The sequence below is a fragment of the Ruditapes philippinarum genome, unplaced genomic scaffold (assembly GCF_026571515.1).
Source record: "Ruditapes philippinarum isolate M1 unplaced genomic scaffold, ASM2657151v2 ctg1975_1_1_1_1, whole genome shotgun sequence".
Lineage (NCBI taxonomy): Eukaryota > Metazoa > Mollusca > Bivalvia > Venerida > Veneridae > Ruditapes > Ruditapes philippinarum.
Window position 1 is genome coordinate 162,449 of NW_026864515.1, and position 18,699 is coordinate 181,147.

The 18,699-nt window shown below is 32.3% G+C and overlaps 1 protein-coding gene across 1 annotated transcript in view; it reads right to left on the reverse strand.

Moving 5' to 3' along the window:
* Positions 1–17,633, reverse strand: part of LOC132725851 (uncharacterized) — a 43,789-nt gene extending 26,156 nt beyond the window's left edge. Inside the window, exons 1-3 of the mRNA XM_060711035.1 lie at positions 17,338–17,633; positions 3,130–7,064; positions 499–624 (exon numbers count right to left, since the gene is read on the reverse strand). Coding sequence (XP_060567018.1) covers positions 499–624; positions 3,130–6,831 — 3,828 coding nt within the window. The 5' untranslated portion in view covers positions 6,832–7,064; positions 17,338–17,633. The remainder of the gene's footprint in view (positions 1–498; positions 625–3,129; positions 7,065–17,337) is intronic.
* Positions 17,634–18,699: the final 1,066 nt, after the last annotated feature.

The window sequence follows — 18,699 nt, forward strand, 5'->3', positions numbered from 1 at the left end:
AATGTAAACAACAAGATAAAATCTCTTGTTCATTTAATCATCTCAAGAAATATTACATTTTCACCACAAGAATCAATGGCATTTCTGGGAAATAAAATAATTTTCCATGCATTTAATTATCAGAAGCCATCAAAGGAAAGCTGACAATCTGACAGTTAACTGTAGTTATGACTGAAAAATAAAGTCAATATATGGATGCGCACAAAATTGTGTGGTGCGTTTGTTGTTTTTATTTTTCAGGTGAGTGTGTGTGTGCGTGTGTTGGGGGACGGGTTGGGGTGATCTATATAGCTATAATGTATAATATATAAGTGTGTCACTATCAAAGTTCACTATTATAACATATATTCATCCCATGCAACTGTTTTGAGACTTCATACTTCTTTCCATCAATCAGGATGGCTTTAGGTACAGTGAACCTTGTGACTCTGGCAGTGTTTGTTCAACTTAAAACCTTTATACATGTAAATGATCAGTTGCTATGACATCACAACTTACCACAAGTTCATCTTTCAGTGGTTCCAAAATGGAGGTGTCTTCTGCTGCAAAATCATCTGGATCATGGAGAAGCTTCCCAGTGTCATCTTGATCATTGAAAAGCTGTAAATTATCTTCTGCATTAACCTAGAAAAGAGAGTGGAAAATGCAATATTCCAGTAAAATCCAATGAAAAAATTTCCATGCTTCTAATTACTAAGTGAAAAAACATTTCCAAGATCTGTTTCATAGAGTTTTAGGTAGAATTACTAAAGAAAAACATTTCTGTCATTTTTTATGGTCATAAAAACATAACAAATGAATTTGACTACAAACTACATGAATATTGTAGAATATATTACAGTTATTTCTATTTTAATTACATGTCATGTATACAGAATTATGTTCCAATCAAAGTTAAAAGTAAATTGCTAGTAAAATGTCATGAAATAAATTCAAATCTCAGTGCTGGATAGTTAAGTTAAAGTAAAAAGATTCATTAGTAATAATTTACATGTTATGTGCAATTAATGACAAATTTTACAGTATTTATCACCATCAGTCATACTGCATGACTTACACTGTAAGGGCTATTAAATTTATGCATAATTTGAACACATTATTGTAATTTACATGGACTGTTAGTCCCGTTTGCATTGAGTAAATTACATTTTTTTATTCACTTCAAAATATTTTACTTTTAAAAACATTTTCAAAATTTATATTAAAATAAGCATGAATCTGGAGGAATGCTACTTTAAACAATGTAGGAATATTAACTTAAAATGCAAGAATTTGACATGTAGCAAAGATATTTATATAAGGCTTTATTGATTAGCCAGCCAACAGTTCTAGAGTTATACAACACTGTCATTAAAGTCTTTAAGTTGATTAGTAGAAATATCTCATTCCTGAATAAACAGTTCTCACTGAGTGAGGGATATAAAATTGTTAATGAAGTTCCTTATTTGTTTAGTAACAGCTGTAGTTGTGCAAACAAAACTTTTCACTTAACCATTCATATTGCTGATTTTTATAACGGATTTGCCCAGCTTTTAATTTGGAACAGTCCATTCAAATGTTTAGGGATGTCAATCTCACTATACAAAATTGAGCTATCAATAGTAACAGCAAGGAAGTACAGGCTGGCCTGGCTGTATACTGTTGAGAAAGGCATCACCTTTGGTTCCCGCAAGTTAAGAGTATTGGTAATTTTTTTTTAGACAGCCAGACCATCGTCACCTATCCATGAAAGGCACATAAAATGATAGAATGAAAGCAAAGTTTTGAGATCATGGCAAGTTGGCAATGTCACCATCACTATTCTGACAATAACATCTTGTCTAGTATAGCATGGCCATCTGTTACTCCAATATTACTGGTAATTTTACAGTGTTATTTTCAATGCCATTTCCCCTTGAAGATCAATGTAAGCTCAATGAGTAGCCATTATTGAATGCAAGTGGACTGTGTTGCCATTGTACCATAATGTAATTAGTTATCAGAGTCACCATTATTAAATCAATTATTGAAAGCTGATTGTTTTGCATGATGCCATTATGACAGCTAGTAGAGCTGCTGTTATGACAGCTAATAGTTGCCATAATTAAATCATGCAAGTTGGTTGTGTTGCCATGATGCCATTATGACAGCTAGTAGAGTTTTTGTTATGACAGCTAATAGTTGCCATAGTTAAATCATGCAAGTTGGTTGTGTTGATATGATGCCATTATGACAGCTATCAGAGTCACCATTATTAAATCATGCAAACTAGTTGTGTTGACATTATAGAGCTAATAGAGTTCCCATTATTGAGTAAACAAGTGATTGTGTTGCAGTTATTTAAGCTGGTATATCAGGCACAAGCAGGCACCTGAGTAGAACCACAAACATGCCGTAAGATAGCTGGATAGCTTCCTAACATGGCAGAATCCTAAGTCCCAGGCGGGATATGATCCTACAGTGGTGACGGGCAAGTGGTTTGAAGTTATTGACCTCAACAACTCGACCATGAATGCCTCCCCTGTCACATTGTTCACCAGTTATAAGACTGATCTTATAGTCAGACACAAGTAAATGTTTGCCAAACAATATTTTGTTAAAAATGAACATTAACTGTCGTAAATTTGTTTTTTCTTCATTAAAAGCCATTACATGTAATTTATAATCAAACATTGAAGCTCTGCCTAAAAATGATATTTTTCATTTGTCTTCATAAGCAACTTCATGTTCTCATTTTACTGTTAATTATGCATAATTATGATAAAAATAAAACAACTTGTAGTTATGATCTAAAAATTTTATGTAACAGCAGAAGTATAATTTTTAGACAAGTGAAAATTACCAACTTTTTCTCCATATTTCACCTGACCTAGTTATTACAATATTTTGATTTATTCTTTCTTTATAATCATGTAAAGTTTAATCAGAATCATAATTAATTAATGACTGTGTGTTATTTGCATAAAAATACAATTTATATTCAAGGAGCTTACTTTTTTCAGTTATTTTTGACTGATGAATGGTATTAAAGCCCATGTGACTCATTACAGCAATGATTTTTTCATCTTTTAACAGTGTTTTGTTTCATTTTAATTATATAATAGCTATAATTTAATAATTTCAAAAAAAATTAAAGTAGAACAATCTTACCTCAGATCTTACACTATCTGACAAGCCTGACAAGCTCTCTATCATTGAGGTAGATGTCTCTGACTCTCCTATATCAAAGGGAGAGCACTGGCTCCTATCATCTAAATCAAAACAAACAGTGTTCTTTCCCTTTTCAAGCATCAAACTACTGTCATTTCTGGAGTCTGACTCACTTTCTCTGCCTTTCTCTATTTCATATTTAGAATCAGACTTAGACCTATTCACAACATGTCCAGCCTTCAACTTTGGCCTCGCTCTGATGGATTTGTCACTATTACTATCAGCATCTTCAAAATATTGGGCTTTTTCGGCTTCTTGAATCAACGATGACAGACTAGATTTCTTTGATATCAAAGATCTCGGTCTTTTAGCACCTGGTTTTCTACGTTCCCTAAATGCTACAGAATCAGGCCCACTTGCAGTATCTGATAACCCATCCGAATCAATATCTAACCTTGACATTGTTCTAGATTTTAGTTTCGGTCGGACACGGTGTTTTTGAGAATTCATTTCCGGTGTGCTTTGCTGTTTAGTAAGCGCCTTATGATAATCTATTTTTTTCTGATTCTCTTCAATAAATTTGTTACTATTTCCTACTACTGGTTCAATAAAATCACTGCGCTTTTCATGTATTTCTTGAGCAGCTTTACCTATAATCTTGTCTTTTTGTTCACTTAGACTATTATTTTCAACACTTACATTTATTTGAGTACTGCCATGATTAGGTGCCTCCACATCTGTGGTTGGAATTAAAGTTAATAAATTTTCCTTGCTGTGACTCTCTTTAATCACTTCTAATTGTACAGGAATAAGTTCCTCAGTTTTACTTTTTTCAACATATTCATTTCTCATCTCAAATACTCTTTCACTTTCGTTGTCAACCTTTTCTATATCATTCCTACATGTTACATGATCAAAACTTGAATCACTAAATGCCTTTGCCCTAATCTGTCCTGTCTGTGGACTTTCATTTTCAGATATATTTAGGGCCTCAGTTGACTTACTTAATTCTTTCATGACTTTAAATTCCTTGAAAGTTGGAATATTTGGTCTGGATTTTGATCCACTAAAATTTGGTTGCGTAAAAGATGGTATAGGCATCCTTGAACGTCCTACAGTGGTAGGCAGAGTTCTTGAATGTTTCCTTTTACTTTTCTGCAAAGTTTCTGCAGGTGAATCAGAATCACCTGTTAAAGAATGTCTTCTTGAATTCTTATTTGTGAAGACACTCATGTCCGGTGATTGAGAAAGAAATTCGTCTTTGGCACTTGACTGAGAAACAAGATCATCTTTGGCACTTGTATCAGTTTCAAATGTAGCTTCACTTGTAACACTTTCTGTGTCACATTGACTGTCTGAATCTATAATATAACCTTCAGATAAATCCAGATTTGAGACGGATTTCCTCATACCGGCTCGTCTTAAAACAGTATGTTTGTGCAGTAGATTCTCATGTTTTTGTAAATGCTTTTTAAATAACTCAGAGCTCATGAGTACATCTACCCTTGAAGAAACCTGTAATTTTCTCAAAGGGCGAGGACTTTTACTGGATGGTAAGGGAGGTAATCCTGGTGAAAATGCACGTCTTCTATTTGAAAGGTCGCTGTATGAAGATATATCACTACTTTCACCCTCACTTAACTCTGACAGCTCTTTATTTATTCCAACGCTTTCTAATCCAAGACTAGATCGACTTCTTCTTTTACGGTTCTCATAGTTTTCACAAAATTGGCAAGTTACAATATCTCCCTTTTCGTTTCTTGTACAAGAACATTCCTTTAACATTGAACTTTTCTTGTGCCTACTTTTAGCTCTTGCCATTACTTTCTTTCGATAAGATGGAGACCTTTCCACCTTTTTCTGAGATCTTGCACTGCAAACTATATTTTCTTTGTTTATATTATCACTTTTATCAGAATTTTCATCTTGCCTTAAATTAACACTAATATTACTTTTTGATTCATGATTTGTATCAATTTCATCTACTTTTTTCTCATTAACTGATTTCCCTTCAATACCAAGTTTATTTTTACTGGAGGTAGTTCTATCACAGTTTTTATTAGATAAATTATCATTAATTAAATTGCTATCATCATCAGCTATACCTGCTTCAAGATGTTTACTAGTTTCAAACTTATCACCAGATGTATCACCCACTTCATCTGTCTTTTCCATAATACTATCAGTTAATTGTTGTATCACCTCATGGTCAAATGAAAAGAACGTATTTCCAGGTAGTTGTTCTGGTGATACAGTGTTGGCTAAGTTATTCAATGTCTCAACAACACTATAATCATCATGATCACTACCAATTACATTATCATCTTCAGTCTTATCATTACATAAATGCCTTGAACCATTTTCAAGTTTATTCTGCAGGAACAAAGCATTCTCTTCTTCCTGATCACAATTATTATTTGAATGCTTATGGCACACTTCAACAGAAGTCTCAATACTGTTAGCACTATTTTCTGTCAACTTCACACTTTTGATATCTGCTTTAATCTCACTATCATGTTCAGAGGAATGATTGCTAAATCCTTGTTGACTAGTGTTAACTGACTTAATAAATCCTTCATTGGCACTTGGTTTAAGTTTATTCCTTTCTAAAATATTCACATCAACATCAATTCTACCTACAACATCTCCTGTACCTGCCATCATTCTATTAGCTCTTTCAGCAATTTCTTTAGTTTGATCCCCAACAGACAGGGACCTGTTTTTGTCTCTAACTCTCCCTTTCTTAAACCTTTTCATGACCCTTGGTAAAGGAATACCGGAATCTTTTTCAGGGTCCATACCTGTCAATTTGTGTGTAACATTTGCAGACTCTGCTACCAATTCATTTTCAGACTGTACTGCTTTCTTTCTTTCAACATTCTCATAATTTTCTTGTTCACTTACAACATGGTTTAACTTCGGCACTACAGCTCTGCAATTTGGAACTGCCTTCAACTCTTTTTCACTATCAGTTTTCAAACTTGGCATTATTTTAGATTGAGCCATATGTACTGGTACTTTTGGTAATTTTCTTCTAGACATGGAACTATGGCGACCATTTTCATGCTCGTTCTGTGAATCTGGTGACGCAACACCAGAATCTTCCCTTAATGACGCACTTAGGTCATTAATACTTTCATCTGAATTTTCTTGGATATTATTTGAGAATTTCGCAATACTTGCTTGCGAAAGTTCTTTTGAGTTCCTATGTCGCCTAAGTTCTTTATTCCCATCTTGAAGCTGTTGACTTATTGATTGTAAATTTTCAACACCAAACTTTTTGGATTCTGGATTTTCATTAGTTATTGGCTTGTTTTTGTTAACATTTGCAGTATTTTGGCGGGACTTTGAATTTTTTATTCTTAGAACTCGGGGTTTATGAGCAGGTATGGGTGGTTTAGTTCCTTTGTATGCAGAAACTACTGTATTATCTATGTAAGGTTCTTCAACACGTGCATTGTCTTCAACAGAAATCTCTTTAATGTCACCTTTAACATCTTTGTATGGCTGATCTGATGTGCCATTAGTAACTTCAAACACATTAATGTATGGTGGAGCAGAAGTGACAGAGGTTCTATTCTGGTTGTTATGGTAACTCTTAAATGAGCTCACTGAGTTGTAGGGTGTTTCATTGAGATTATAGTCTTCATTTTCAGTGTGATTGGTGAACTTCTGAAGCGGAAAGTGTTTACTTGTTGCCATGGTTTATTCCACACAGTTACTAGCACCTGGCTTGAAGAAGTCATTGCCAACTGGTTCCCCATAAATACAGGCTGGTAACAGAGAAATCTCTTTTGAATTGTTGCATAGCAACACTATACATCTAGTATTATTCCATTATAGTATGACTTACAGAATCCACAGTTCTTATAATAATTTTCTATATCTTCAAGCTGAATTTCCAGGAATTTTTATTTCACCATACAGTCTGGTTTCTGAAATGAAAAAAAGTCAATCAAAATAAATATTTCAATTATTCAATCAAAAGAATCAGTATTTAATAAATGAAGTCATTTTCAGAATACATACAGGATGATTTTTGACCATGAAGTCTTGAAAAAGATAAAGTACTTAATACTAAAAATTAACTTTTAAAAGTTCTAAACCTTTTTGTATCAGTATTCAATTTTTAAGTATAATAAATCCAAAGCTATCACTTAATCTGATTCATGTGTTGTACACATAAAATAAATAAAGTGAAGTATATAAATTTAACTATTATTTTACAATATTATTTTAACAATCTACATTTTTGCATCAATTTTATATTTTCTGTATATTGTCAAACAATATTATTTGATTTAGTTCAGACGAAGTGATCTCCCTTTACTTCCTCTGTGACACATTTATAAACAATCAGATTATTTACATCAAATGAACAGCATTACATTGTTTTGTTTTTCATAACAACAAAATTTACAATAACAAGATAACAATATGTGTTTTTCTCGAGTTTTAGCCCAATCCATCACAACATTTACCTCACACCCTAAACATTAAAAAGATCATCATCACACCTGAAATATCTCTTTATAAAAATCTATTTGTATGATTTAGATATGTGAATCAATTTAAAATGGTTCATCAATCAATCTTCTACCGCAGCTGTGTCTTTAATATTCTTTAACAATTATTGCTAACCCAGAAATTTTTTCTCCAGAAAGAATTACATATATATTTATTCTTATAATTATTACAAAATAATAAACAGTTGTAAAAATATAAATGTTTTTATTTTTTTGTAACTATTTAAAAGGAGCCCCACTGATATTCTGAAGTTTGAAATTTTTACATATGCAAACTCAGGACAAATAGAGAAACAAAATCAGAATTAAATTAAAAATCTATTCTTTTTTTTGTGATTTCAGGGTCATTTTACAACATTAAAAAAAAGAATATTCTGGAAAAACAGAATGAACATAAAAATCTGTAAACACAAGTTGTAAGTTTCAGACTTACATCAATTGCTATAATTATATTATAATTATAAATGTCAAAAAAAAAAAATACCGTCCCTTCATGACAAAAACCCTTTTTTTTCCATTAGATTAGTCATGGGAAATCAACATATTGACTTTTACCATTTTGATGTTACATAAAATCCCAATCAAAATAAACGCTTAAACATCTAGAGACAAGTGGCTTTAATTAAAATGTCCAAGAAGTCACAAGTAGGGCAAAGTACTTTTCCCCCATTTATGGTAAATAAAAAACACATTCCTAGCCCCGATATCAGATTAAGCAATAGGTACAGAGTAGCGTACATCGTATATTTTTCACTTTGATCTATAATAATGACCCAGTCGAACAATTAAAGTAATTAAAGCAATAGATATACTGATCGATAGTCGATGGTAAAATGAAAGTAATTTGTCTTTAACAGTACGAATACCTCCAGCAATTTTCATTTGACCTAAATAAATCCTTTTAAAACAATTTGGGTTGTTGGTTTTTGTTTGGTGAATATAATTTCCTTGCATACTTAAATATATATCAGTTTTTAAACATAAGAAATGCTATTGTTATCAACTATTTTTTATTCAGATGGCAGTTTTCTATACAAAAGTTTTGTACTTATAACACAGAAAATTGCGAATTCAAAATAATTATCAACTAATTGGCAATTCATTATAGTCAATTATTATTATTATTATTATTATTGAGTTGTTATTTATTTTGTAAATTGGAATTTAAAAAGAAATTTTACAATAGATAATTTTTTAGCATTACAAGCATTTTTGTTTTGAATTTTTTTTTAAAATTTTAACATTTTAGTCTAAGTTTGGCTTATATGCAATCAAACCCATGACATGACAAAAAATATTACGATACCTTATGTTCACCGGGCACTTAGTGTACCAGAAGTTCAAATGACAGGGAAAATAAATAATATAGCCATGTTATATATAAACCACTTAAGAGAAAGTTTGTCCTTCAATTCCGTTCAATATTATCAAATTGATTTATATCAAATGTCTTCTCTATAAATTATAATAAATGAACGATCAATAGAAGGTAGCTTACAAATTATTATGAAATTTGCTTTCTTCCAATTTCCACTCGATTAAAAATCAATCAAATGCGGTGAGCGGTGAAATCAATCAATTTTCTCTACGTGCAGGTAAATGTCTCGTGCAGGTAAATGTCTCGTGCAGGTAAATGTCTCGGGATATCCATTTATAGATAAACCACAGAACACAAAAGAACCATGGGATTTATATACACTGATATAATGCTATTCTAATTAATGCACATTAGCATTATGAAGATTGCAGTTCACAATCATAATAATAATGGTTTTAAATACTGCAGTAAGAACACATCTGCCTATGATTTAAATTCAAAATATCATCATTTTTCATGTACTTATACGCCGGTGCTAGGGGGTGTTGATGGTAGTTTATGCACTTGACATTACTGTCCATGAACACTGGCTTAATCAAACCGAGCATGCAACATTTTCAATTTTGCCATTCTGGACTTTCTTTAGGGATTCTTATTTTCTCTATTTTACAAGCAATGAAACCTAAGCTGGATAACAAAAGCTTACCAAGAATTCATACCTCTGACAAATTTAACTTGTGTACAGCACTGGGGGTTCAGTAAAAAGCAGAGTCTGTCCTCATAAAAGGGCATCCTAGGACCTCAAAACTACACTTACTATAAACATGACAATTTAATCTTCACTGTGCATTTTTCCTTACATCGCTAAATATCTTAAATAAACTTGTCATATCTTTCAAACTGGACAAAACCATTCATCAATTTTAGGGAATATTGAAAAATAAGTACTAAATGAACAGCCAATATTGCATACCATTTGTCACTTCGACAGCACAGGACTCAGGTATGACTTGGTTAATTTTGATATGGGCAAAATCAGTCACTGCCAACAGACTTATATTAGGGCACAAGAACTTATAACCTAACCTTTTAATATTAATGACAGTGCAATTTATTTTCAGAGTTCACACAATTAAAAGTGTAAGTTCACAAAAGTCATTCAAATTATGATCACCACTCAGCTATGTATAATTTCATTTTTATTTTAATGTGGGAAAATAATTAGAACATCTTAAAGTTAAATCTGACATTATCAGTGTATTAAACATCATAATCATAATCAATTAAAAAACGTTTTTACAATATCAGCACTATTATCAAAATTCAGATGTAACATGGGAAAAATTTTCTTAAGTCAGGGTAGCTTTTATGTTTTACTGTTATTACAACAAAAAAGAATATTTTTGCACAAATCCGCCAAAATTTGAACCCTTTAACTACTGGAACAAAGTGATTTAGGCTTTCCCACCACTTTTTGTATTTTCTGATCACAGATCAGGAAATACAATGCTGACATTCAATCTCTGGCACAGAATTTCATGACAAACCTAACAACAAGTAGTTCTCAAAACAAGTTAAAACTAGCGATGTAAAAGAAAGAAATATTTTTATTTTGTTACAAGTATTATCCAACGAATTACAACGCATTCAAATTTTAAAAGTAGTGTTGGCTTATGGAATTGTCAATAAATGCACAATCACCAATTACGCCGATGAATATCATTTTAATCAATGAAAATGCTATTTTTAGCTCGATGTCGATTAGCGTATTACAAAAATAAATCTCACTGTCGAGTAGTGGAATATAATACATGTCGGACTGTTTTGGCGAGAAGACTTTCACTAAATTATTTACTTCAGTGTTAAACAACAAGTTTATCGTGAACAAAATACCTTGAAATTAATAAGGATTACATTTTAATCCAAAATGGAAATTCGAAATTTAGAATTATTTGATTTTATTCAGGCTTTCTTCTTATAACATCCCCAAGGTGCAGGGGTAATGTGCTCGTTTAGGGTGTGCCACACCCTGTCTGGAGTTCAAATCCCCGTCGAGGCAACTTTTTTTTTTTTAAGTGTCTTTTTTAAGGAGCCACTATATGCAAGGATAAAGTGTGGCTGTCATAAAAAAATGAACATAAATGATTTTTTGATGCAACTCTAGTCATGCTAAATTCCGTATGTATTAAACCATCCTCCGTAACCCAGGCTATTTACCGTATAAATGTGTATTAAATGTACTTATAATTATTATAAACTGTTTTACATTTTAACATGTATATTCATAGATTAACAAAAATTAGAAAAATTATGTCGCCCCTTTTTGATGTATTAGGAAAATACAGTGGTTCTTAGGTGAATGCCTTAAACCTGGCCCTGTCATATGCCTATTCTGTTTTTGCAAGTTAAAGTAAAGATTGTATTTTAAACAATTTAATTTTGAAAAAAAAAACATCAACCATTGTAATCCTCTTTAAAAAAAGAATATATGACATTATATATAGGTCAAATTTGAAAAGAAAATGAAAACAAATTCTATTTTATATAGATTTTATCTCTTTTTGAACTCCTAAAAATATAATAATACATAAAAGAATGTAAAATTCCCCTATCATTTAAACAGACCAAGGTCAACCCAACCTTGTTACAATAGAATCCATAATCTGTATTACATTGTTTGCAATAATTATAAAGGACATGTGACCTTTCTTTCACTTGGTAAAAGTCAACCTCTTTTAATATAATCCAGTTTGAAATATAAATCTTAAACAAGCCATGTGTAAAAATAAAACTTTTATGCTTGATCCTGTTTAAAACACTGTTTAACACAGTTTAAAATAATGGTGTTTTTTTGATTTTTCAGGCTTTCAAATAATATGCTGTTTTTTTTGGGTTTTTTGGCGGTAGATCCAGGAGTCCTTAGTCTAAACAGGCTTCCCCGGATAACCCCAGTGAATATGTCACCAAAATCTCACTGAAATTTCGCCAATAATAATCACATGTATTATAAACGAAAATTTGTTAAGTCTTGTAATAAGTTTCAATCAAACTGTTAATAGTAAATTTTCACAAATAAATAATAATAGTATGATTATAATAATTCTAGAGAAAAACATAATTTTGCTCCTTATAATACACATTTCTAAAAATAACAATTATAATTACAAAATAAATAAGTTCTATTTCTGATAATAATAATCATTGTAAATTTTCAGAATAAAGTAAACAATCTACCCACCAAAAGATAAATTCCAAATCAGCAAGTTAAGCAAATAATCCTATTTTGCTAAAACATATATTTTCCTGATAAAAACACTTTTTGCTAAATCATTTACATAATACAAATATGTTAAAAACCATCATTCTTCATTCACAATAATTGTTACACTGATAATAAATACAGTCCTTTCAAGGTAAACTTTCACTTAAGTTTTACATTATCCCAGGTGTACATGTATATAGTGGAATTTAATTTTATTCCCAATGAACAATTATTTGGTTTTGATAAAACGTATTTTGCTGTTGTTTTTTATGTATCATACTATAAATCAATCATTTATTGACCCCAGGTCCTTTATAAAAATTTTTCATGGTAGGGGTTTTTTTAAACTTTTATCTAAATTTTTCCGGTTTTAAAGTGGCTTTTAATTTTTCACAAAATAAACCCTTTTTAAAACCCGGGCTTAACTTTTTGTGTGTCTTAAAAACAAGTGTATTTTTAAAAATGACTAAAAATTGTTATAAATTATTCCAGTCGTTTATTGCGTTAGATCGTCGTTAGATGCCCCTTAAAGAGATCCCTTTATAGAAAGAATTTTTTCTACTTTCTTTTTATACTCGTCTTTTCCTTTTTCAATATTCGGGTCGCTGTTGGGTTAAGTTTAAAAATTTGTGAAATGATCAAAAAATTTTTACAAAAAAAGGGGGAAAATTTTGTGATTAACGACCGTGTACTTGTATATACAGAAAACTCGACTCGGATGTTTAAAACTTTTATCGTTGTAATTTTGATACTATTGTTAAATACTATCTATTTGTTACTTACTGTCCGATATTTAAGAGTAAATTTTGACGACAGATAAAGGGAAATATAAATATTTGATATTATTTAAAGAATTTAAAGTATTTGTTAATGTTTATTTACAGTTTTAATGTTCATAAGGAGATAAAGATATTCAAAATTCTTTGCAACATTTTTTTTATTATTTTTCATTTTTTGCTTTAGCAACTGTGCAGATGTTATGTTATTTGCTTGAAATGAAATAAGAGAAAAATTGATGTAGTTCCTTTGTGAAAATCCCAATCAGCACCGCAGAGTCATTTCTCTTCTCTTAATTTCTTGCTCTTTACAGTGATGCTAGAAAACCCTGTCTTACATACCTAAATCTTACCCCAAGACCAAATTTTCAATGCTGCTCATTTTAGATAATTTGGTCCCCTCTGCTGTAGGTTCAAATCCCACAGAGGACTCTAGATTCTTTCACATATCTAGCTAAATGCTAACAATTAAATATAAAGAAGAACATGTAGTGCACGGTTTGGCACTAAATAAAGATTCACAGTTTATTTCATTATAATTCAACCTGTTGAGTAATAATTCAACTTGCTGTATTACTCCAAAAAGAGTATTAATACTGCATGTACGTGTTTGTGTGGCTTATCTGTTAATATTTTTTTTTTCCAAAAAGAATGAAACTTATGTCATACATATCTCCTATTTAATTCAAAATAACATAAACAAGAGGGCCATGATGGCCCTGAGGTCGCTCACCTGTATATAGGCCCCCCACCCCCGGGCCAATTTTTACCCAAGGGCTTTTATTTGTTTATTTGAACAGACTTGGTAGACACCCATAAGAAGATGTTTCATGCTAAACATCTAAGTTCTAGCTCATTGGCATTTTTTAAAAGAAGATTTTTAAAGTTTTTTACTATACCACATATAGTTAAAAAAAATGTCACCCCTGGGGCAGGGCCAGTTTGACCCCGGGCATTATTTTAACCAAACTTTGTAGATATATTACTTAAAGATGTTTCATGCTTAAATCTAAAACTCTAGCTATTTGGGTTTTTTCCAAAGAAGATTTTTAAGTTTTTGCTATACTAACATATAAGGAAAATCAATTACCCCCCCCCCCCCCCCCCCCCCCCGGCGGGCCAGTTTTGACCCCAGGGCTTTTATTTGAACATACTTGGTAGACACCATTAGAAACATGTTTCATGCTAAATATCTTAGCTCCTAGCTCTTTGAGTTCTTTAAAAGAATATTTTTTAAGTTTTTACTATATGCATATAGGGAAAATCAATGACCCCCCGGGGCGGGGCAATTTGAACCCAGAGCTTTTATTTGAACACACTTGGTAGACACTCATTAGAAGATGTTTCATGCTAAATATCTTAGCTCTAGCTCTTTGGGTTCTTTAAAAGAAGATTTTTTTAAGTTTTTACTATATGCATCCTTAGGGAAAATCTATGACCCCCTGGGGCAGGGTCATTTTGACCCCAGGGCTTTTATTTGAACAAACTTGGTAGACATTCACTAGAAGATGTTTCATGCCAAATATCTAAGCTCTAGCTCTTATGGTTCTTTAAAAGAAGATTTTTAAGTTTTTTACCATTATGCATATAGGGAAAATCAATGACCCCCGGGGCGGGCCAATTTTGACCCCAGGGCTTTAATTTGAACAAACTTGGTAGACACTCACTAGAAGATGTTTCATGCTTAATATCTTAGCTCTAGCTCTTTGGGTTCTTTAAAAGAAAATTTTTTAAGTTTTTACTATATGCATATAGGGAAAATCTATGACCCCCTGGGCGGGGTCATTTTTGACCCCAGGGCTTTTATTTGAACAAACTTGGTAGACATTCACTAGAAGATATTTCATGTCAAATATCTAAGCTCTAGCTCTTATGGTTCTTTAAAAGAAGATTTTTTAAGTTTTTTACCATATGCATATAGGGAAAATCAATGACCCCCGGGGCGGGGCCAATTTTGACCCCAGGGCTTTAATTTGAACAAACTTGGTAGACACTCACTAGAAGATGTTTCATGCTTAATATCTTAGCTCTAGCTCTTTGGGTTCTTTAAAAGAAGATTTTTTAAGTTTTTACTATATGCATATAGGAAAATCAATGACCCCCCGGGGCGGGGCCAATTTTGACCCCAGAGCTTTTATTTGAACACACTTGGTAGACACTCATTAGAAGATGTTTCATGCTAAATATCTTAGCTCTAGCTCTTTGGGTTCTTTAAAAGAAGATTTTTTAAGTTTTTACTATATGCATATAGGGAAAATCTATGACCCCCCTGGGCAGGGTCAATTTTGACCCCAGGGCTTTTATTTGAACAAACTTGGTAGACATTCACTAGAAGATGTTTCATGCCAAATATCTAAGCTCTAGCTCTTATGGTTCTTTAAAAGAAGATTTTTTAAGTTTTTACCATATGCATATAGGGAAAATCAATGACCCCCGGGGCGGGGCCAATTTTGACCCCAGGGCTTTAATTTGAACAAACTTGGTAGACACTCACTAGAAGATGTTTCATGCTTAATATCTTAGCTCTAGCTCTTTGGGTTCTTTAAAAGAAAATTTTTTAAGTTTTTACTATATGCATATTGGGAAAATCTATGACCCCCTGGGGCGGGGTCAATTTTGACCCCAGGGCTTTTATTTGAACAAACTTGGTAGACATTCACTAGAAGATGTTTCATGTCAAATATCTAAGCTCTAGCTCTTATGGTTCTTTAAAAGAAGATTTTTTAAGTTTTTACCATATGCATATAGGGAAAATCAATGACCCTCGGGGCGGGGCCAATTTTGACCCCAGGGCTTTAATTTGAACAAACTTGGTAGACACTCACTAGAAGATGTTTCATGCTTAATATCTTAGCTCTAGCTCTTTGGGTTCTTTAAAAGAAGATTTTTTAAGTTTTTACTATATGCATATAGGGAAAATCAATGACCCCCCGGGGCGGGGCCAATTTTGACCCCAGAGCTTTTATTTGAACACACTTGGTAGACACTCATTAGAAGATGTTTCATGCTAAATATCTTAGCTCTAGCTCTTTGGGTTCTTTAAAAGAAGATTTTTTAAGTTTTTACTATATGCATATAGGGAAAATCTATGACCCCCTGGGGCAGGGTCAATTTTGACCCCAGGGCTTTTATTTGAACAAACTTGGTAGACATTCACTTGAAGATGTTTCATGCCAAATATCTAAGCTCTAGCTCTTATGGTTCTTTAAAAGAAGATTTTTTAAGTTTTTACCATATGCATATAGGGAAAATCAATGACCCCCGGGGCGGGGCCAATTTTGACCCCAGGGCTTTAATTTGAACAAACTTGGTAGACACTCACTAGAAGATGTTTCATGCTTAATATCTTAGCTCTAGCTCTTTGGGTTCTTTAAAAGAAAATTTTTTAAGTTTTTACTATATGCATATTGGGAAAATCTATGACCCCCTGGGGCGGGGTCAATTTTGACCCCAGGGCTTTTATTTGAACAAACTTGGTAGACATTCACTAGAAGATGTTTCATGTCAAATATCTAAGCTCTAGCTCTTATGGTTCTTTAAAAGAAGATTTTTTAAGTTTTTACCATATGCATATAGGGAAAATCAATGACCCCCGGGGCGGGGCCAATTTTGACCCCAGGGCTTTAATTTGAACAAACTTGGTAGACACTCTCTAGAAGATGTTTCATGCTTAATATCTTAGCTCTAGCTCTTTGGGTTCTTTAAAAGAAGATTTTTTAAGTTTTTACTATATGCATATAGGGAAAATCAATGACCCCCTGGGTCGGGGCCAATTTTGACCCCAGGGCTTTTATTTGAACAAACTTGGTAGACATTCACTAGAAGATGTTTCATGCCAAATATCTAAGCTCTAGCTCTCACGGTTCTTTAAAAGAAGATTTTTTAAGTTTTTACTATATGCATATAGGGAAAATCAATGACCCCCAGGGGCGGGGCCAATTTTGACCCCAGGGCTCTTATTTGAACAAACTTGGTAGACACTCACTAGAAGATGTTTCAACCCAAATATCTAAGCTCTAGCTCTTATGGTTTTTTAAAAGAAGATATTTAAAGTTTTTTCTTTTGGTTGCCATGGCAACCAGAGTTCTGCATGGAATTAAATTCTTTGAACAATTTTTAAAGGTGACCACCAAAGGAACATTTCTGTGAAGTTTGGATGAAATTGGCTCAGTGGTTTATGAGGAGATGTCATTTAAAGCAAAAGTTTACGGACGGACGGACGGACGACGGACGGACGACGGACGGACGGACGCCGGACGAAAAGCGATCACAAAAGCTCACCCTGTCACTTTGTGACAGGTGAGCTAAAAAACAAAAGTAACAAACCTTGTTTAAAATGTATTAAGATCCTGTATTAATGTACCAAACTGATCATTTTCACTTCACTGCTCTTCTTCAATGATATAAATTAATCAGCAAATTTTTACTTTTTTTCGTCAAATCACACAAATTTCACAACTTTCAAGACTTTCCAGTACATAATATATGAGATTCCATACACCAAACCCTGAAAAAAAATGAATAAATTGAATTTTTTCTATTGGTATAAAGTTTTTGCGAATAACTAAATATTTATTTAGACTATTAACTAACATGGCTATCTATATAATGGAGAGAGTGATATTTAAACACATCTAATAATGAGATATATTTGCTAATGCTATGCTATACGATCTACAGTAAATATCCAAATGTTTATACTATATTGATGTCATGACATAACCTAAAGAGTACCATAACCCTTATAGGGTCATACTTTCATTTTAAACCATAAATACATGTACTAGCTTTGCTTAAAATCTAAATAATGCAGCTGGACATGTCGTGCTTCGTTTAAATCCATAACATTGGAAACATTGCTTAGTGAGAATGAAGTTCAGTGTACTAACTTGAAACATAACTTATAATTGTAAAATACCAAGACAATGCATTTTACTAGTTTTGACTTTTATAATATACAACCTTCTTCTTCAGAAATAAAATTGAAAACATTTGTTTATAACAACAAATAAAAGAGTCAACATCCGTTACAGCGATTTAATGTTGACATGACAGTGACTGTCATGTATCATATGTACTTTATGCTGCACTTTATATACATACATGTATCATATGTACTTTATGCTGCACTTTATATACATACATGTATCATATGTACTTTATGCTGCACTTTATATACATACATGTATCATATGTACTTTATGCTGCACTTTATATACATACATGTATCATATGTACTTTATGCTGCACTTTATATACATACATGTATCATATGTACTTTATGCTGCACTTTATATACATACATGTATCATATGTACTTTATGCTGCACTTTATATACATACATGTATCATATGTACTTTATGCTGCACTTTATATACATACAGAGTCTTTATAGATATAGTCAGTACGTCTTTAAAGAAATATAGTCTTTATATACATACAGAGTGTTTATAGATATATAATCTTCATATGACCATAGAATTTGGATTTCATGATCAATCAAAATGAAAGAGACCGAAGTACACTGTCCAGGAATCGAACCCGAATCGTCTGATTCACAGTCCAACACTGAGACTCCACCTATTGAGCTAACAGGATGGTTCACAAGATGTACCCTATATAAAATATTTTTCACTTTACATGGCATAAATGTGCTCACATTTAAACATTGATCCCTGAATGACATT